Source organism: Phallusia mammillata, chromosome 5 (genome assembly GCF_965637545.1).
Source record: "Phallusia mammillata chromosome 5, kaPhaMamm4.hap1.1, whole genome shotgun sequence".
NCBI classification, from domain to species: Eukaryota; Metazoa; Chordata; class Ascidiacea; order Phlebobranchia; family Ascidiidae; genus Phallusia; species Phallusia mammillata.
The window spans coordinates 21,329,434-21,346,535 of NC_137256.1; the positions used below are offsets into that span (position 1 = coordinate 21,329,434).

The 17,102-nt window shown below is 42.1% G+C and overlaps 1 protein-coding gene and 1 long non-coding RNA gene across 2 annotated transcripts; one reads left to right on the plus strand and one right to left on the minus strand.

Annotated features, from left to right (window-relative positions):
• Positions 1-6,291: 6,291 nt before the first annotated feature.
• Positions 6,292-12,214, minus strand: LOC145230438 (uncharacterized). The gene is made up of 4 exons (XR_013860653.1): positions 12,093-12,214; positions 8,971-11,938; positions 8,792-8,902; positions 6,292-7,676 (listed from the first exon to the last, which is right to left on the minus strand). It is a non-coding gene; the product is annotated as an uncharacterized LOC145230438 (long non-coding RNA).
• A 668-nt stretch (positions 12,215-12,882) lies between these two features.
• Positions 12,883-16,944, plus strand: LOC145230243 (uncharacterized). The gene is made up of 2 exons (XM_080095621.1): positions 12,883-16,001; positions 16,084-16,944. The coding sequence occupies exons 1-2, from the start codon at positions 13,356-13,358 to the stop codon at positions 16,333-16,335; spliced, it is 2,898 nt and encodes a 965-aa protein (XP_079951747.1). The 5' UTR covers positions 12,883-13,355; the 3' UTR covers positions 16,336-16,944.
• Positions 16,945-17,102: the final 158 nt, after the last annotated feature.

Here is a 17,102-nt window from a genome sequence, read left to right on the forward strand (position 1 = left end):
GCCGAGCACAAGGCCCAGCACCGTTCCTCTCGAGCAAGCCGAGAGGCCGGCGCTGCAAACAGAAGCCAACTCGACCCGCCCCCGTTGCTACCGAAACAGAATGCCGCCGTTGCTCGGGAAACCGGCGGTGAAGCCGATTCCCGAGCTCTGACGTCACCTGTGATGGAGCTGGGGACGAGCCGACGTTCCGTGTGTCGAAACACCCAGAACGAGCTTCACTCAAGCCCTAAAATTCGGGCTATTTCAATAGATGCATCCAACTTCCGTTTGTGGGTTTCGTGCGTGCGGGTTCATTGCAATGCAATCACGTGATCGCGACGTTTGACACGGTAGTCACGTGAGTAACCACGAGGGCGTGGCAAAGGATGGGTCTGGTGCCTGTTTCGATGTGGGAAGCTGCCAGTCGAAACCCACAATCGATCAGCAGTTCGCGCACCACAAGAGCTGCTGGACGATACTTCGTCGCTCGATTCGACCCGCTACGTCGCACGCCTTGCTGTTCTCGCTCCTCCCACTCCTCTTTCGGGGCAAGGTGAGCGCGTGGTTGCTGGAAGTCGATGCCCTTGCCAAGCCAAATCGCATTTGCGAGTGTTTGTGGTGAGCCCACAAACACAAAGTGTCGCGATAGCAGGTGGTCTTCGAGGTACAGCCGATGCTTCCACCGATATTCGGCTCTCAAATCAGGGCCGGACGTCGAGGAACTCTCCCGTTTGTTGGGCGTCCTTGGTCGCGACTTGTGCTTCGGTGCTAAGTCGTCTTGGCCGATAACGCCGCAAACGAAAGGACCAATGCCCGCTAGACGGTCGTGTGGGGACGATGTCTAGTTGTGGCGACGGTTTTGCGTTTGGCGTACGAGAGCGCGCGCCTGCGCAATTGCGACACCCCTTTGTCGCTGCACAACCACTTAATGTCACGTCGCTGCATTTCCATTCATTTGCTGACGCGACAAAAACGTTTTGTGTGGGACCATTTGCAGCACATTGTGAGAAACCACAAACAGAAGTTGGTTGGAAGGATTGAAAAGGGGCAATTTTTCGTTTCTTGTTAGCTTTAGGACGTGAGGTCTTGCTGCACGAAGTCCGGCCGCGTCACTGCTTTGCACTTTGCTTAGCGGTGACGTAAGAAGGCTTTCGTTGCGCAAGTACTATCTCCTCCTGACAAGCTACGGACCAGCTCCGCTCCTCTTGGACAAGGGAGGGCGCAGTGCTGGGGCTTTTTTGCTCCAGCGTTGCTCCCCTCTCCTGCTCAAGAAGCCGCCTAGCGGGATGCTTTTGCTCCCGCGATGGTTGGCTAATTTGAGTGGGCTTGGTAAAAAGAGCCTTGTGCTCTTTTTTCATTCGTCTCATTTATCACCACCACCGCTGCTGCTGGCAGTGGAAAAATATTTTTTGGTCGTCCTAGCAGCAGCAGCGACAGCAGCGGCCAGCAGCGGCCAGCAGCGGCCAGCAGCGGCCAGCAGCGGCCAGCAGCGGCCAGCAGCGGCCAGCAGCGGCCAGCAGCGGCCAGCAGCGGCCAGCAGCGGCCAGCAGCGGCCAGCAGCGGCCAGCAGCGGCCAGCAATCGCCCGTATATGTTCTCCTTAATCTCCACGCCTACGTGGGCACAGCCAACACCAACACCTCGACTTGCTACATGAGAGGAGCGGTGCCGAGCACAAGGCCCAGCACCGTTCCTCTCGAGCAAGCCGAGAGGCCGGCGCTGCAAACAGAAGCCAACTCGACCCGCCCCCGTTGCTACCGAAACAGAATGCCGCCGTTGCTCGGGAAACCGGCGGTGAAGCCGATTCCCGAGCTCTGACGTCACCTGTGATGGAGCTGGGGACGAGCCGACGTTCCGTGTGTCGAAACACCCAGAACGAGCTTCACTCAAGCCCTAAAATTCGGGCTATTTCAATAGATGCATCCAACTTCCGTTTGTGGGTTTCGTGCGTGCGGGTTCATTGCAATGCAATCACGTGATCGCGACGTTTGACACGGTAGTCACGTGAGTAACCACGAGGGCGTGGCAAAGGATGGGTCTGGTGCCTGTTTCGATGTGGGAAGCTGCCAGTCGAAACCCACAATCGATCAGCAGTTCGCGCACCACAAGAGCTGCTGGACGATACTTCGTCGCTCGATTCGACCCGCTACGTCGCACGCCTTGCTGTTCTCGCTCCTCCCACTCCTCTTTCGGGGCAAGGTGAGCGCGTGGTTGCTGGAAGTCGATGCCCTTGCCAAGCCAAATCGCATTTGCGAGTGTTTGTGGTGAGCCCACAAACACAAAGTGTCGCGATAGCAGGTGGTCTTCGAGGTACAGCCGATGCTTCCACCGATATTCGGCTCTCAAATCAGGGCCGGACGTCGAGGAACTCTCCCGTTTGTTGGGCGTCCTTGGTCGCGACTTGTGCTTCGGTGCTAAGTCGTCTTGGCCGATAACGCCGCAAACGAAAGGACCAATGCCCGCTAGACGGTCGTGTGGGGACGATGTCTAGTTGTGGCGACGGTTTTGCGTTTGGCGTACGAGAGCGCGCGCCTGCGCAATTGCGACACCCCTTTGTCGCTGCACAACCACTTAATGTCACGTCGCTGCATTTCCATTCATTTGCTGACGCGACAAAAACGTTTTGTGTGGGACCATTTGCAGCACATTGTGAGAAACCACAAACAGAAGTTGGTTGGAAGGATTGAAAAGGGGCAATTTTTCGTTTCTTGTTAGCTTTAGGACGTGAGGTCTTGCTGCACGAAGTCCGGCCGCGTCACTGCTTTGCACTTTGCTTAGCGGTGACGTAAGAAGGCTTTCGTTGCGCAAGTACTATCTCCTCCTGACAAGCTACGGACCAGCTCCGCTCCTCTTGGACAAGGGAGGGCGCAGTGCTGGGGCTTTTTTGCTCCAGCGTTGCTCCCCTCTCCTGCTCAAGAAGCCGCCTAGCGGGATGCTTTTGCTCCCGCGATGGTTGGCTAATTTGAGTGGGCTTGGTAAAAAGAGCCTTGTGCTCTTTTTTCATTCGTCTCATTTATCACCACCACCGCTGCTGCTGGCAGTGGAAAAATATTTTTTGGTCGTCCTAGCAGCAGCAGCGACAGCAGCGGCCAGCAGCGGCCAGCAGCGGCCAGCAGCGGCCAGCAGCGGCCAGCAGCGGCCAGCAATCGCCCGTATATGTTCTCCTTAATCTCCACGCCTACGTGGGCACAGCCAACACCAACACCTCGACTTGCTACATGAGAGGAGCGGTGCCGAGCACAAGGCCCAGCACCGTTCCTCTCGAGCAAGCCGAGAGGCCGGCGCTGCAAACAGAAGCCAACTCGACCCGCCCCCGTTGCTACCGAAACAGAATGCCGCCGTTGCTCGGGAAACCGGCGGTGAAGCCGATTCCCGAGCTCTGACGTCACCTGTGACGGAGCTGGGGACGAGCCGACGTTCCGTGTGTCGAAACACCCAGAACGAGCTTCACTCAAGCCCTAAAATTCGGGCTATTTCAATAGATGCACCCAACTTCCGTTTGTGGTTTTCTTTTCGGTAGACTCATTTGCATGCAATCACGTGGTCGCTACGTTGACATGGTTGAATAGTTCTCAGTGACGTGAGTGACTGCTTCGGCGCGGAAATCCCCCAAGTCGAAGCGCGCACTGTGTCAGCAGGTCGCTCGCCACAAGACTACTGGACGGAACTGAGTCCCTCGAATCGACCAGCTCAATCAATTGTTCTGTTGTCACGACCCGTTTTTGGAGCAGGCCTCGTGGCGGACAAAAGGGAGTCTATGTCGTTGCCACACCAGACTCCATTTTCGAGTGTTTGTGGTGCACCCACACAAAATGTCGTGCTAGCAGGCGGTAGCCGACGTTTGGCCGATGTTTCCACCGGTGTTCTTCCGCTGAACCTGAGCCGAGACACCGAGCAACTTAGTGTTTGTTGGGCGTAGTTGGGTGCGACTTCTGCTTTGTGAGTCGTACCAACTGGTGCCGCCGGAAAACGAACAGATTGACATCCGCTTGGTAACGCAATTTTCTTGATTTTTTTCCAAATAGTTTTGTCTGTTTTTGTTATTGTAATGTCACCGATTGGTGCTTTCCCTATTTTGGGATGACATTAAATAGGAGTCCAATTTCGTCATAATGCTAAAAAGTTTTTTGGGTATAAATAAACATTTTGTTTCTGTTTTTTAGAAATGTCTGCTCGTTTCCTTAATTTATTGCGGTGGTGTATTTCTGCAGTGTCTTATTATTAAGGCCCCAAAAATTGTTTTTCTGCAATTTTATTTGTTTTATTTTTAAGTTTTTGCCGCCTACTGAAACTCACTCTAGTTTTCAACCGGAATCGAAAAGTTGGGAGAGCTCTGAAAAGTCAGGTTTTTGTGTATAAAATTTTTGTTTTATAAGTGCTGTGTTCTATTACATTTCAAACGATCAGCTGTAACGGTCATAATATTATCATGTACAATGCTTACATTAACGTTTGCATTTTCGTATGCAAAAGCATTTCATATAACGACGGGAAATGTTTAGCACGTCACAATAAGTTTTCAAAGATATAACATTTCCGCTTCGTTCGAGGCCTAAATTTTTTTAAGTCAATTTGTTCTTCTATAATGTTCTGCACAAACATAAGGTGTTTGTTCATCATTACGCATACTCCCTCCCGTTTATACTGTCGTTTCCGGTTCAAGTTTCAAGTAGAACACAGCCGCTCGTACCTGAGAAAATGCAAAGCAGATTTAGAGGGCGCTATGACTTTATAATATTGCACATTCGCCATAAAATAAATTGTTCAACTGATAGGGAAAAAGGTTCACTGTAAAACTAAAACTTTGCGCTACTATAAATAACTTGTTTTCGACTTCATTGCCCTTCTATTTTCCGCATTGTGGACGTTGAAACTGATTTAATCGTTCGCATTTGAAACGTCTATTCAAGAATACAGAGAAAGAAATGAAACGCTCTGTGTCATTATCTGCTATCAATTACGTGCATTGCAAAAATCAGGATTTCAATTTATAATTAAAGAACTTCAGCATGTTCTACGGCGCGTAGATACATCAAAACTTTCAGAACCAATCGCTGAAGGCGCGCAGGCAGGTCAGGAATCGACATATTGAGCTATCAAACGAAACTAAACGTAAAATAAACCGCTGGTCAACCATTCAAAATGCACTTTCAGTTTTCGTATGGGACGGTGATAACTCAAGTTTCAATCAAAAACATTTGCCCTGTTCATTTGAGGTACAGATCGCACCAAACGAATTCCTAGACCCACTGCATATTAATTTAGCCGAGTGTTTGCTAAAGAGACTACACCAAAAGAAATTTATCATTATTGACACAACGCTGCGATTTTCAAGTCGAAATACCGGAATAAAAATTAAAAGGATTTTTGGTCCGTTCCTAGATTTTGAATGCTCTTATCCGCATGGTAATTGGGAAAAAAAATATTTATTTCGTCCTGCTTTCAACGAAAGACTGCGTTGGACTACTGTGTTTTGCATCAAGGCTTCATTGACTTTTGCGCCGCATTGGGTATAACAGGGATCGGTTTCAAGTCATTTTGTTTTGACGTTTAACCGATTAGCCCACATCCAAACTGTATTTAATAACTTAATAACTGATATAGTATCTTTATGCCGCTTAATAAAAAATCGAACAAAAATACTATTACGGTGCCACATGCAGTACCCTTATTTTGCGTTTTTTTTTCATTGTAAGGTAGCAAACACAGTTTTCGTCGCTATTTTTTTGTCTAAAGAGGGTGTGTTCAAACCGTTTAAGAAAGTTTGTTTTCATATTGATTGAACACGTGAAGTGTCTATTTACAAACCACATGTACAAATTAAAGTAAATTCATTCCCTCAAGTTTTAAAATCCCTCGGTTGGAAACCACTGGCTTATTTATCCAATAACATTTGTTTTTAGCGCTGCTCTGACAAAAGCATTGAGCTGCAGGAAAAATGTAATGCAGTTGCCTCTGACATGATGGAAACCAATGCTGCTCAGGCTCAAAACCTGGAAGACACAGTGAAAGAAATAAGCAAGAAAATGTCTGTAATGGAAGACGCTGTGTGGGGGTTATCCGAAGTAGACTCTTTCAGAATTTGACCCCTAATGACCCGGTGGTTTATCCACAGGCCCTTGACACGTAAAATTTAGTAAAAACGGCTATGCATGTTTTCGAGAATTTTAAACTGTTGAATTTTGAACAATGGCCAAATCTTTTGAGGCGGGTTCGGTGTATCATTAGTTTATATATCCGATTAACGTATTTTCATATTCAATATTTAAAGTATTGTTCATGTTCTTGACCAGAAATTATGAAACAATGCCACCAACATACATACTTCAGTTGTATTCTTGATTAACAACATAACAAATATGACACAGGAAAAAAAATCAAATGTAAGTTGTAGCACTTTTAAATTCGGCTTAAGGCTTACACAGACACTGGTGGAAGAGTGTGCCAGAAAGCGGCAATGCGACTAACAATTTTGTGACAACAATAAAACATGGACTACATGGACTGACTTCCAGTAAATGGCCTTTCTCATCATTTATTATTGCATTTAATGCCAATGTTAAACATATTTAAAACAGATCACGAACAGCTCAGGTCAAATTAGTGTGTTTAATAGAAGATAAACAATTGGTTTAAAAGTTTCATAGTGTATGCGGACAGTTTTTTTTTTAAGGTTTGGTTTGGGTGACCGCTAAGTAGTTTTAAGAGACCGCAAGTGTTTCATTTAAAAATACCAAAAAATAGCCATATTTGCTCAAACGAATTAATTATTAGGCTACTGGCAGATTTTGGGAAACCGCTGGAGAAATTTGGGGGACCGTTTCGGTCCCCCAAAACACCTTAAAAAAACACTGTATGCGGATAACCATTAAACATGATGTAACTTAAATAAATTCACAACATATAGGAAAGCCACCTTTCTAGTTAAATTTAAAAACAGTAAAGATGCAACAAAAATGCAAACAACTTACTATACCTAAATGAATAGCATGGTGTAGATTTTACACACATAAATTTACACAAATGAAACAACAGTAAGTATTGAAAAAGATGACAATTGATAAAAAATATGTACATTTGGTAGTAGATCAGGAGCAAACTTAGTCGTGTTAAGAAAATACCATGTGGAGACATTGGAGAAACGAAATACAATAAAATGCCTAATTTTGTCATGACATTTAGATTAGATTTAAACAATGCCTTTACACTAATTGTTGTGTAAAGTTTTCACAAAGAGGATTGCATAAAGTGGCAATGGTTGTTAGTGACATAGCTCTGCTGACAAGCTTTAAAACTAGATAAACAAAAAATAATAATAACTGTGTGAATGAATGGAAACACAACAAGTAAAAAAATAAATTGCACATCAGTCATGGCGAAGCAGTTTTAAGCCAAAATCAAATTGCATTCATTATTACGCGTTTGTTCTACAGCAACAAGTGTTGATATGTTGACAAATCAGGACAGAGAACTGTTTAGCAAATGTTCTATGTTTGCAAATGAATGGGTGCAGTACAGTACCCCTGGACTTTTAATCAATCAAATTCATCCAATTCTGATCCGTGTCAATAAAGTTGGTACTCTGCCAATACATGTCTTTGTAAGTCTGGTCCGTCCAAGGTATGACAAGTCACCCATGGAAGAAGGTTGACTTGTAAATTGGTACATCTTGATCATCAAGTTCGGAGGCTGCATGGTCTAAAATGTAAATGTACAGGTTAAAATACAAAGAAGGGGGCAATTGGTATAAAATAAGTAGCTCAAAGGGCTGCTTTCACACATATGTAAATAAGCTATTGCTGGCAGGCATAGTATCAAGTTTATAGAGCTTTTCTGGCAAATGTATTTTTATTCCAACGTTTCGACGTCCGATACCGGTCATCTTCATCAGGGTAAATAACACTGAATGCGACTATATTTAAATTTTAACATGTAACAGACCATGGAACATGCCCAAGCCCCTTATTAAAGTATTTTATTTGTAAATATATTTATGAAATGCCCTTATATAACGTATTTCATTTAACGAAATGCTTTTTCCCTTGACATTCTTTATCCTATTTTACGATATACTATTTACCTTCTTTGACCATGTTTTTGCACACAAAACAAATATATATATAGGCCCCCAGTTCCCACACAGATATTTATGCACATTGGTCATGATATAAAAATGTTATATATATTATTATATATTCTCCAGCAAATTGTTGTTAAATGTGCTTTTATGCAACACCTATAAGTTGACTGACAGTAACCCCTTTGGCCAAGATGACAAAAAATGAGTTTATTTGGAGACATGTGGTTCATATTTTACCCTTGGTGTTCGTCAATAACATTTATGTATGCAAAACCTAATCATCACCTATTGAGTTTATAACTCAACAAACCAATAGGGTTTAAAACCTGTATAAAATTTAAAACCAGAACCAAAACTGCACATGATAAATGAACTATATTGTTGCGCAAAAACAGTTTTTACCCATTTAGAATAATGTTTATAATAATGGATTATTTCAACATATTAGTTCTTCAGATTTTTTGCCTTCACACCTTACTATTCTGGTTCGGATATGTAATTTAGATGAGTAACTGTTGTTATACCAACTACTCAATAGTGCATTACTTCGTACAACAATATTTTGGTTTTCTGTGACATTTTGGTGTACATTGAATTTTATGCACGTACGTAAAACAATAAACAAAAAAACATTGTCACTTTGGCACATTTTAATTTTTCGCAACTGACTTTCCACAGACCACCCCATTTGCACATTACTTCTCTGTATCAAGCATTAAAACAAATAACATACCATGTAACTGACTGCTGTTCTGTCTTTGTTGGGGAAATCACAAGAGTTCTTAGCTTTGATGATGAACTGCTGCTTGGCCGTGAAAATCTCTGCTCGGCTATGATGCAACATCTGAAAAAACAGTAATCAAGTTTTGCAAATATAGAGTTGGATTGTTAATGTGCAAAAGTATAACTTACAAGTTTTTAAGATGAATTCACATTCAATTCAAAAATCAGTCCTGGCAGAAACATAATAAAGTCCTACACCCTAAACATTTAAAAGAATCCACTTGCACAAGAAGAAACTTACACCTACAAAAAACTACTAAATCCCTACAACTGAAAATAAATGGTTAAAATAGTTCCTGCAAAACAAAAAGGGTAAACCTGCAAACAAAAACCTGATTAACTTTTATAATACAGAAACCCTATCAAACCTGAAAAAAGAGTGAACCTGCAAAAAAAAAAACCTGATTAACTTTTAAAACACAGAAACCCTATTAAACCTGAAAAAGTGTGAACCTGCAAAACAAAAACCTGATTAACTTTTAAAACACAGAAACCCTATTAAACCTGAAAAAACAACCTGATTAACTTTTAAAACACAGAAACCCTATTAAACCTGAAAAAAGAGTGAACCTGCGAAACAAACTGTATAATAAACCTAGAAATAACGATCCAGTTACCTTTAAAAACCCAGCAACTTTTACATAAATGCCCTAACCCTATACCTGCAAAAAAGTAAACCTGCAAAACAAAATCTAAGGTAACTTTTAAACACATGAGCCCTAAATCAACCTGCAAAACAACAACTGTAAATCAGTAAATACAAAACCCCAAACCTGTTGACGAAAAACAAAATATTAAAACCTTTGAAAACAAAAATAGTTTTTATGACCACAAACAATTTAAAAAATGTTAATATTGCTCAAATAGTTCAAGACTAAAAGTCAATAAAAATTGCTACAAAATTAAGATATTGTCGCAAAAAGTAAGACAATGTTAACAACTGCAAAATGTCCACAAAAAGATAACGTTATTCCTGTAAAACCATGTTAAAAGATAATGTTATTTTCTCCAAAAAATTAGCTATAGTGATAAAATCTGCAAAATGTCTAAAAAGTTTGATGTAATGGTTATAGCTGCAAAAACGATTAAAAGATATTGTTGATACCTGCAAAACACCTAAAAAGTTGTAATGTTAATAGCTGCAAGAAAGATTAAAAGATATTGTTTAAACCTGCAAAATATCTAAAAAGTTTAAAATAACGTTAATAGCTGCAAAAAAGATATTCTTTAAACCTGCAAAATATCTAAAAAGTTTAAAATAACGTTAATAGCTGCAAAAAAGATATTCTTTAAACCTGCAAAATACCTAAAAGTTTGTAATGTTAATAGCTGCAAAAATGATTAAAAGATTTGTTAAAACCTGAAAACATTAATATTTCATGATACAAATGAGTTACCTTTAAAAGCTGAACCAATGAACAATGTGATTTTTTTGGCTAAATCATAACATATTGATACAAAACAATAACATCATTCAATCAACAGCAAGTCCTGAAAAATAAAGCAAATGGTTTTTACACTGAACAGCAAATTTCAATGTAAGACAATAATACATACCTGGAATGAAGTAAAATATCTGAAAACAAGATCTTAATTCTGATTTTTAAACTACTTTCCTTACACTTGGCGATGGTGGTTCATATGATTAAAAGCGACGTGTGATAAACAATGACACATTAATAAGAACCTGTTCGGCTGATGTAAAACGCACAACACCCCCCAAGAACTGGTCTAATTAAAAGAAATTAAAGGATAGATAAAGTGGACTCTACACACATTTTTGTTGATGAAAGAGGGAAAGCGCAAGGTAAAAACTTCAGGTTACAATAATATAAATGGCAGTTGCACTTGGGTCACAGCATCAATGAAGAAGTTGATTATCACATTTAGGAGATAAACCTGAAAAACGCCTAGAACCACCATCACCTCCTGCACGGCCGACGTAAAAACACACAAAACAAGCTTGCCTCAACTAACTGCACTGCATACAAATGCCGCAAATTAGCCTATAAAAGTAGAAAGTGAGTCTGTCATGTTTTACAACCACCCAAATAGCCACTGCCCCATGATGACTGGGTGGCCTGGTCAAGCAGGAAACGGAACTGTAGTTATCAGTAAGTTAATCTAAATCCACAAGAAAAATGGGTTTGACCAGCACAAGTAGGATAGGGGGCATTTTTAGGCGCATTTGAGTTAAGAAGACATTTTTACACGGACAAAACAGGTGAGTTATATCCACGCTTGATATCTAGTTCAAATTTTCTTTTCAGAACAAGTGAACTGGAAATACAAGCAAGAACAACAAAAGCTGGTCAAAACCAAAAAAAAATCCACAACATCCCTATAATTACAGTTAACAAAGGCGCAATGGTTTGTTCAAAAGGGTTCAGTGATGATTACAGCGTATAACTCAACAGTGCATCACTAATCCCTGCCCTTCGAGACCCCCCTGCAGGGACCCAAATAAATTACGCAAACGCAGGGCTGGGAAATTTTAACAACAGTTTGCGCCCTATCAGGGTGGCTCACGGGACTTTTCGGGCAAAATGCTATGCCGGCCCCCTCCAACTCACGGGCCTGAGTCATCATTGGGAGTAGCTGTGTCCCTACTCTGGCCCCGCCTACACCGCGGCCAATGCAATGCGGTGGAGGCCATGCCCAGGCCGTGTTTCTATGCGCACCTTAGGTTAGCTAAAGCCATTTAGCAACGCGCCACACCTAACTAGAAAACGATCTAAGCTAATTCCTTATGTGGCGCGCAAATCCCAAACGTACCCCACCTATGTTATCTAGCCTAACCTTAGTTAATGAGTGCTATTCTAATGCTAGCCCTAGCGCCAACTTGCTGACAATAATAGCACTCCTACAGACTTGGGCCCTTCTTTGAACGAGATAGACTACCTCTACGGGTCTACCTGGGACAAAGAAAAGGTCACTCAACCCTAGCGCCAGTTAGCCTAAGTTAGACCTATCAGTTCCGAAAACCCGATTGACCCACGACAGACTCCTAAGTTTACATACAAGTAAATATTTAAAGATGAGATGCTGGTTGTTCCGACGTTGAATGAATTTTCGTTACATCGTAGAAATACGAGGCCTAAGTAAAACACAGATAATTAGATGCAATTAGGTTTTAAAACACATTAGGTAGGCTGCTATATTTTTTAAGTTTTATTTATTTCTATACCGCTAACTTGTGATTGCAATTTGCTTTAAAATTTATGCAAACAAATTATTCAAACAAAACTTACCACATCAAACGCCGAGCATCCATAGGGAAATGAGAAGTTCGTGGTGATAAAACGTTGCGAAATCGTTGTGTTGGCGCGCATCATCGATGGTTGCGTTCGAAATTAAATTCGCAAATCTATTTTTTTTTCAAAAAAATTTGCCTGCTAATCTACAATGTATACCAAATTTTGCTGCTATTAGTTACTAATATAGTTTTGCATTTTGTCTTTGTTTTTTTTAAAGAAGGATTGTGTTTTGGAGGTGTCATTTCAGAATAGAATTGCCGCCTCTAAATCCGATACACTACAGTTAAGTTTAAGATATGCAAGAAAATGTTTTAATTTCCACATAAAATAACTTCTTTTTGCGTCAATGTTTTCATTTTTGAAATAGTTTTTAGCAAAACACAATGGTTTGTTATTGTCAAAGTTAAGTTTAAAGATCTTTTTGGTACTGTTTACTTTGCGCGGCAAAACGTGGGGTTTACCCTTGGAGAAATCCCTCACTATTGTTCGTCAACAAACAACAAACTTTCAAGCAGGGCTGCCACTCTAGATCAGTGGTTCCCAACCTTTCTACGCCACTGGACCGGTAAAAACCTAAAAAAATTCCACGGACCGGCAACAAAGGATCGTAGTGAATGCAACAGATATTTGTGTGGTTTTTGTTCACCAAAGTTGTCGTTGCGAGGTTTAGTCATAGCCTATGTATTTAGGATAAAAAGTTGCCAGTGTGAATCTCATCTTAAAAGTGAAGAATAACTTTGTTTTACAAAGAAATGTTGAATGCTAGATGCAGTTTATGACTAATGTTACGGCCAGTGTTGCTTTGGTTCACAAACAGACGATTTATTGCCTTTGGCACACCTGTCTCCGTGCTGAAAGCGTGCGTGTAATCAGCGCGCCTTGTTTCGTGGCAGTTCTGTTGCGCTTTACACTGTGCGCTCTACATTGGTGTGTTAAGTTGTGTGATGCGAGATCTGCAGTTGTGCGGAATCTGTAAGTAGACTCTGTCAAATCATTAACGTGTTACTTTTCATTGATTCATATATATATAGGATTGAGCACCAACGGTCACATTTTTAAGGAAATCTGAACCGTTATGTAATTGCATCTTTGTACTTGAATTTGGATTCATGTTCGATATAATGTGTGATAAAGAATAAAAGAATACAAAACGGATCTGAATTTCCATAGACCCGACAGTTAAGGTGGACCATAACAAGTTTGGAGGCCACATTATTTCCTTAAAAATCATCTACAAACATTGGTGCTTCGTGGAATATGTCGCTATCGGGAGTAAATGATTCTATGGTATTGGCTTTGGAAGAAGAGCAAGGTCCCAGTCAAAATTTAATCACGCTCAAGCATTCAAGAAGTGAGTTGATTGGGGAAGTCACGAAATTGGAAAAGAAATTTAAAGAATTAAGTGATGATCTGACTGCACACAAGGAGGTCACCAAAGCTAAGGGACTAATAGACAAGGCCTTTGACAAATGTATTAAGAGCTGCAAGGAATTCGAGGCATCTTTGCCCCCATCGGATAACGCAGCAAAACTGGAAGCTGTCGCAAAGACCCATTTGCTTGAGTTGAGGTGGCGAGACATTAATCTGACATACAGAAATTTTCTTGAGTTGACCTCTGCAGACATTGGATCGAATAGTGGAAAATCTTCTGAACAGTCATCGTTGGTCAGTCATTCATCTTCTGTAAGAAGTTTGCGCCGTACCCAAACTTCGCTTTATTATGCTGAAGAACAGGCTCGGATCAAAATGCGAGCCTCAGAGCTAGAGCTGCGAACTGCCAAAGATAAAGCAGAAAAACTGAAAAGAGTAGCAGAGGAAGAGGCGGCAGCACTATTGATTGAAGCTGAGAATAATCACCAGAAGAGAATTCTTGACACTAAGATAGAGCTGTCTCGCAGAAAACAAGAAAATGAACTGGATATGATTGAAGCCGAAGAATTGGGATTTAACACCTCAAACAACCATGATGTCCCAGGGCCTTGGTTCCAGTCGTCGAAGGTAGGCCTAAACACTGAATGGCAAATTGGGGCTCCATCCAATCAGGTATACGACCTGTCAGTTGGTTCAGTGGCGCCGGTACCGCAGTCATCAAAGGAAAATGTTTCGTTTGTACCTACGCATGCGCCGATATATTCGAATGCATCTGAGGCTGCGTGTCCATTTGATTCCCCATTTTTCCCAACAGCTAGATCACATGTATCTCACCCGTGTTATGCCAACGCGTTTAAATCTGCCCAGAATCCGTCTATGGGGCCGGCGTCAACGAACAGAGAAAATTCTGGAGGTGAGCTCTCTTCTGATTGCAACACGACTAATTATGCAAAGGCTGTTGTAGACTTAGCGGAAGAAACAAAGAACCTGTTACGTGGGTTTTCGTTGCATCAGACCGATTTGCTGACGTTTAACGGAGATCCTCTAGAATATTTTGACTTCATGCAGTACTTTCATGAGACTGTAGTCAGACGATTTTCTGACCCATGTGACCAGTTGCGTTATCTAATAAACATGTGTAAGGGTGAAGCACGTGATGCTATCAGGGCATGTCTGTTTGTTAAGCCGGCTTCTTTAGGTCTTGTACAAGCGCAAGAGACGTTGCGAAAAAACTTTGGTCGAATGGACCTGGTGGTAGATGCCCATGTTAAAGATATAGTGAAAGGTTCTGCCATCAAAGCTGGCGACCGAGAGGGACTAAAAAAACTAGCACATAAAATGAACCACGCACTCATAGCTTTCCGAACATGGAATTGTGAACATGAATTAGATTGCAATCAAACTTTGGTGGATATATTCAAGAAACTTCCATTTCACTTACAGACGAAGTTTGTGACAGTGGCAGACAGTTTGTATAAGACTGCAGGTCATGTCACTTTTTCCGACTTGGCTTCGTTTGTGACTGACAAAGCAGAAGAGAGCAATAACATGTTCGCTCAGTCTATCGCATTGGGAAAACCAAAGGAAATGTTTGAAATGTCTCGGAAGAAGGGAGAGCATAGGGTTTTTTCGGTACAAGACTCCACAGAATCAGTAGAGAGTGAGTCTTTGCCAACCATTCCCACCACAGCTGACAAGATAGCTCCACAGCCTTGCGTCGTTTGCAAGAAATTTCACCCTCTTTGGGTATGTTCTGATTTTACGAAGAAAAACGAATATGATCGTTGGTTGTTGGTGAAGGCTAACCGACTTTGTTTTAATTGCTTTTCGCCTCACCATATGGCCCACGCCTGCATTTGTGATCAAAGGTGCAAACGCTGCAAATTGCCACATCACACCATGTTGCATCGTGAGAAGCGAAGCCCAATACAACCAGTTGCGAAACCAACTGCAGCAGAACCGATCACATCTCACACTCTTGTGGCCACAATATCTTCCTCACCTGCGGACTTAGTGCGTTTGAAAGTCGTCCCTGTTTATGTCTGGGGAAAAGATCCGAAAAGTGCAGTAAGCACGTACGCATTATTAGATGAAGGTTCTGATGTTACCCTTTGCACAACTAATTTAAGGGATAGATTAAATCTCAAAGGGCGACCAGTCTGTCGAAAAATCACCGGATTTGGCGGAAGCGAGCTTCGGCAGGGTCACGAAGTGGAGATTTCGGTGCAAGGTATTAAAGAGCACAACCCGATTCGTATTACAAAGGTACTTACGGTCAACACCCTTCCAAAACTGCTGGACAGCATTCCTACCCCTGGGGATGTTAAGCGACATTCTCATCTAAACGGCTTGTGTTTTCCGGATTTGGCCGATAAAAAAGTGGAGATACTCATTGGGGCCGGTAGCCAGGAGGCTCACTTAGTGCGGGAGATGCGACGCGGTGGAGAAGGACAGCCGAACGCTATCTACACAGGCCTAGGGTGGACTTTGGTGGGGCATGAAGCTCAAAAAGAAAATGAAACGGACAATAAGGTGAACTTTGTGAATAACGCACAGCTCTATAAAATCTTTCAGCATACCTACGATCAAGACTTTAAAAGTGACAAATGTCCAGGAGAAGTTTCGAATTCTGTTGGGGACAAGCAAGCGTTACAAATCAATGGGTTGCCATACAATCGAGGAACAGTTGGAGGAAGACACTGGAGTTTTAAAAAGTGGCATGCCAGGCGATTTTTCAGGAAGAGCTGGAAATGGAAGAGGTGGTCTCGGTATCAAAGAGGTTACTGAATTTGCCCTGCTGGCCAATTCTACTCTCATACAAAACATTCGAAAATTGCGTCCCTTAGTAAACTGCGGTGTAATTTAAGCATTACACGATGCGTTATAGTTCTCGTTCTATAAAGTTTCAAATACTTGTCCTGTAGTATGATGCTGCTAATTGGACGCATGACGCAGTGTGCACGTGTTTTTCCAAATGTTGTCAACGCGGCTTGTCCTTTCGCATTGAACCGATTTCATCGCGCTGTGTTTTATTGTGTTGGTGAACACTGTCCTTAAATGTTGTAAAAATTCGTCGCTGATGCTCTAAATTTTGGGGCCGGAATGTTACGGCCAGTGTTGCTTTGGTTCACAAACAGACGATTTATTGCCTTTGGCACACCTGTCTCCGTGCTGAAAGCGTGCGTGTAATCAGCGCGCCTTGTTTCGTGGCAGTTCTGTTGCGCTTTACACTGTGCGCTCTACATTGGTGTGTTAAGTTGTGTGATGCGAGATCTGCAGTTGTGCGGAATCTGTAAGTAGACTCTGTCAAATCATTAACGTGTTACTTTTCATTGATTCATATATATATAGGATTGAGCACCAACGGTCACATTTTTAAGGAAATCTGAACCGTTATGTAATTGCATCTTTGTACTTGAATTTGGATTCATGTTCGATATAATGTGTGATAAAGAATAAAAGAATACAAAACGGATCTGAATTTCCATAGACCCGACAGTTAAGGTGGACCATAACAAGTTTGGAGGCCACAACTAAACAATCATAAACGTCACAAAAGCTTTATTACGTAATTTTGCGGATATCAACGGTGGAAAGCTACCCCAGTTTTACAGCCAACAACTTTGCAATAGG

Bases quoted from the DNA above. Each gene is read 5' to 3' on its own strand.
- LOC145230243 (XM_080095621.1), top strand. From the start codon at position 13,356: ATGTCGCTATCGGGAGTAAATGATTCTATGGTATTGGCTTTGGAAGAA. The intron at 16,002-16,083 runs GTGAACTTTGTG...ACAAATGTCCAG, and splicing joins AAAATGAAACGGACAATAAG to GAGAAGTTTCGAATTCTGTT.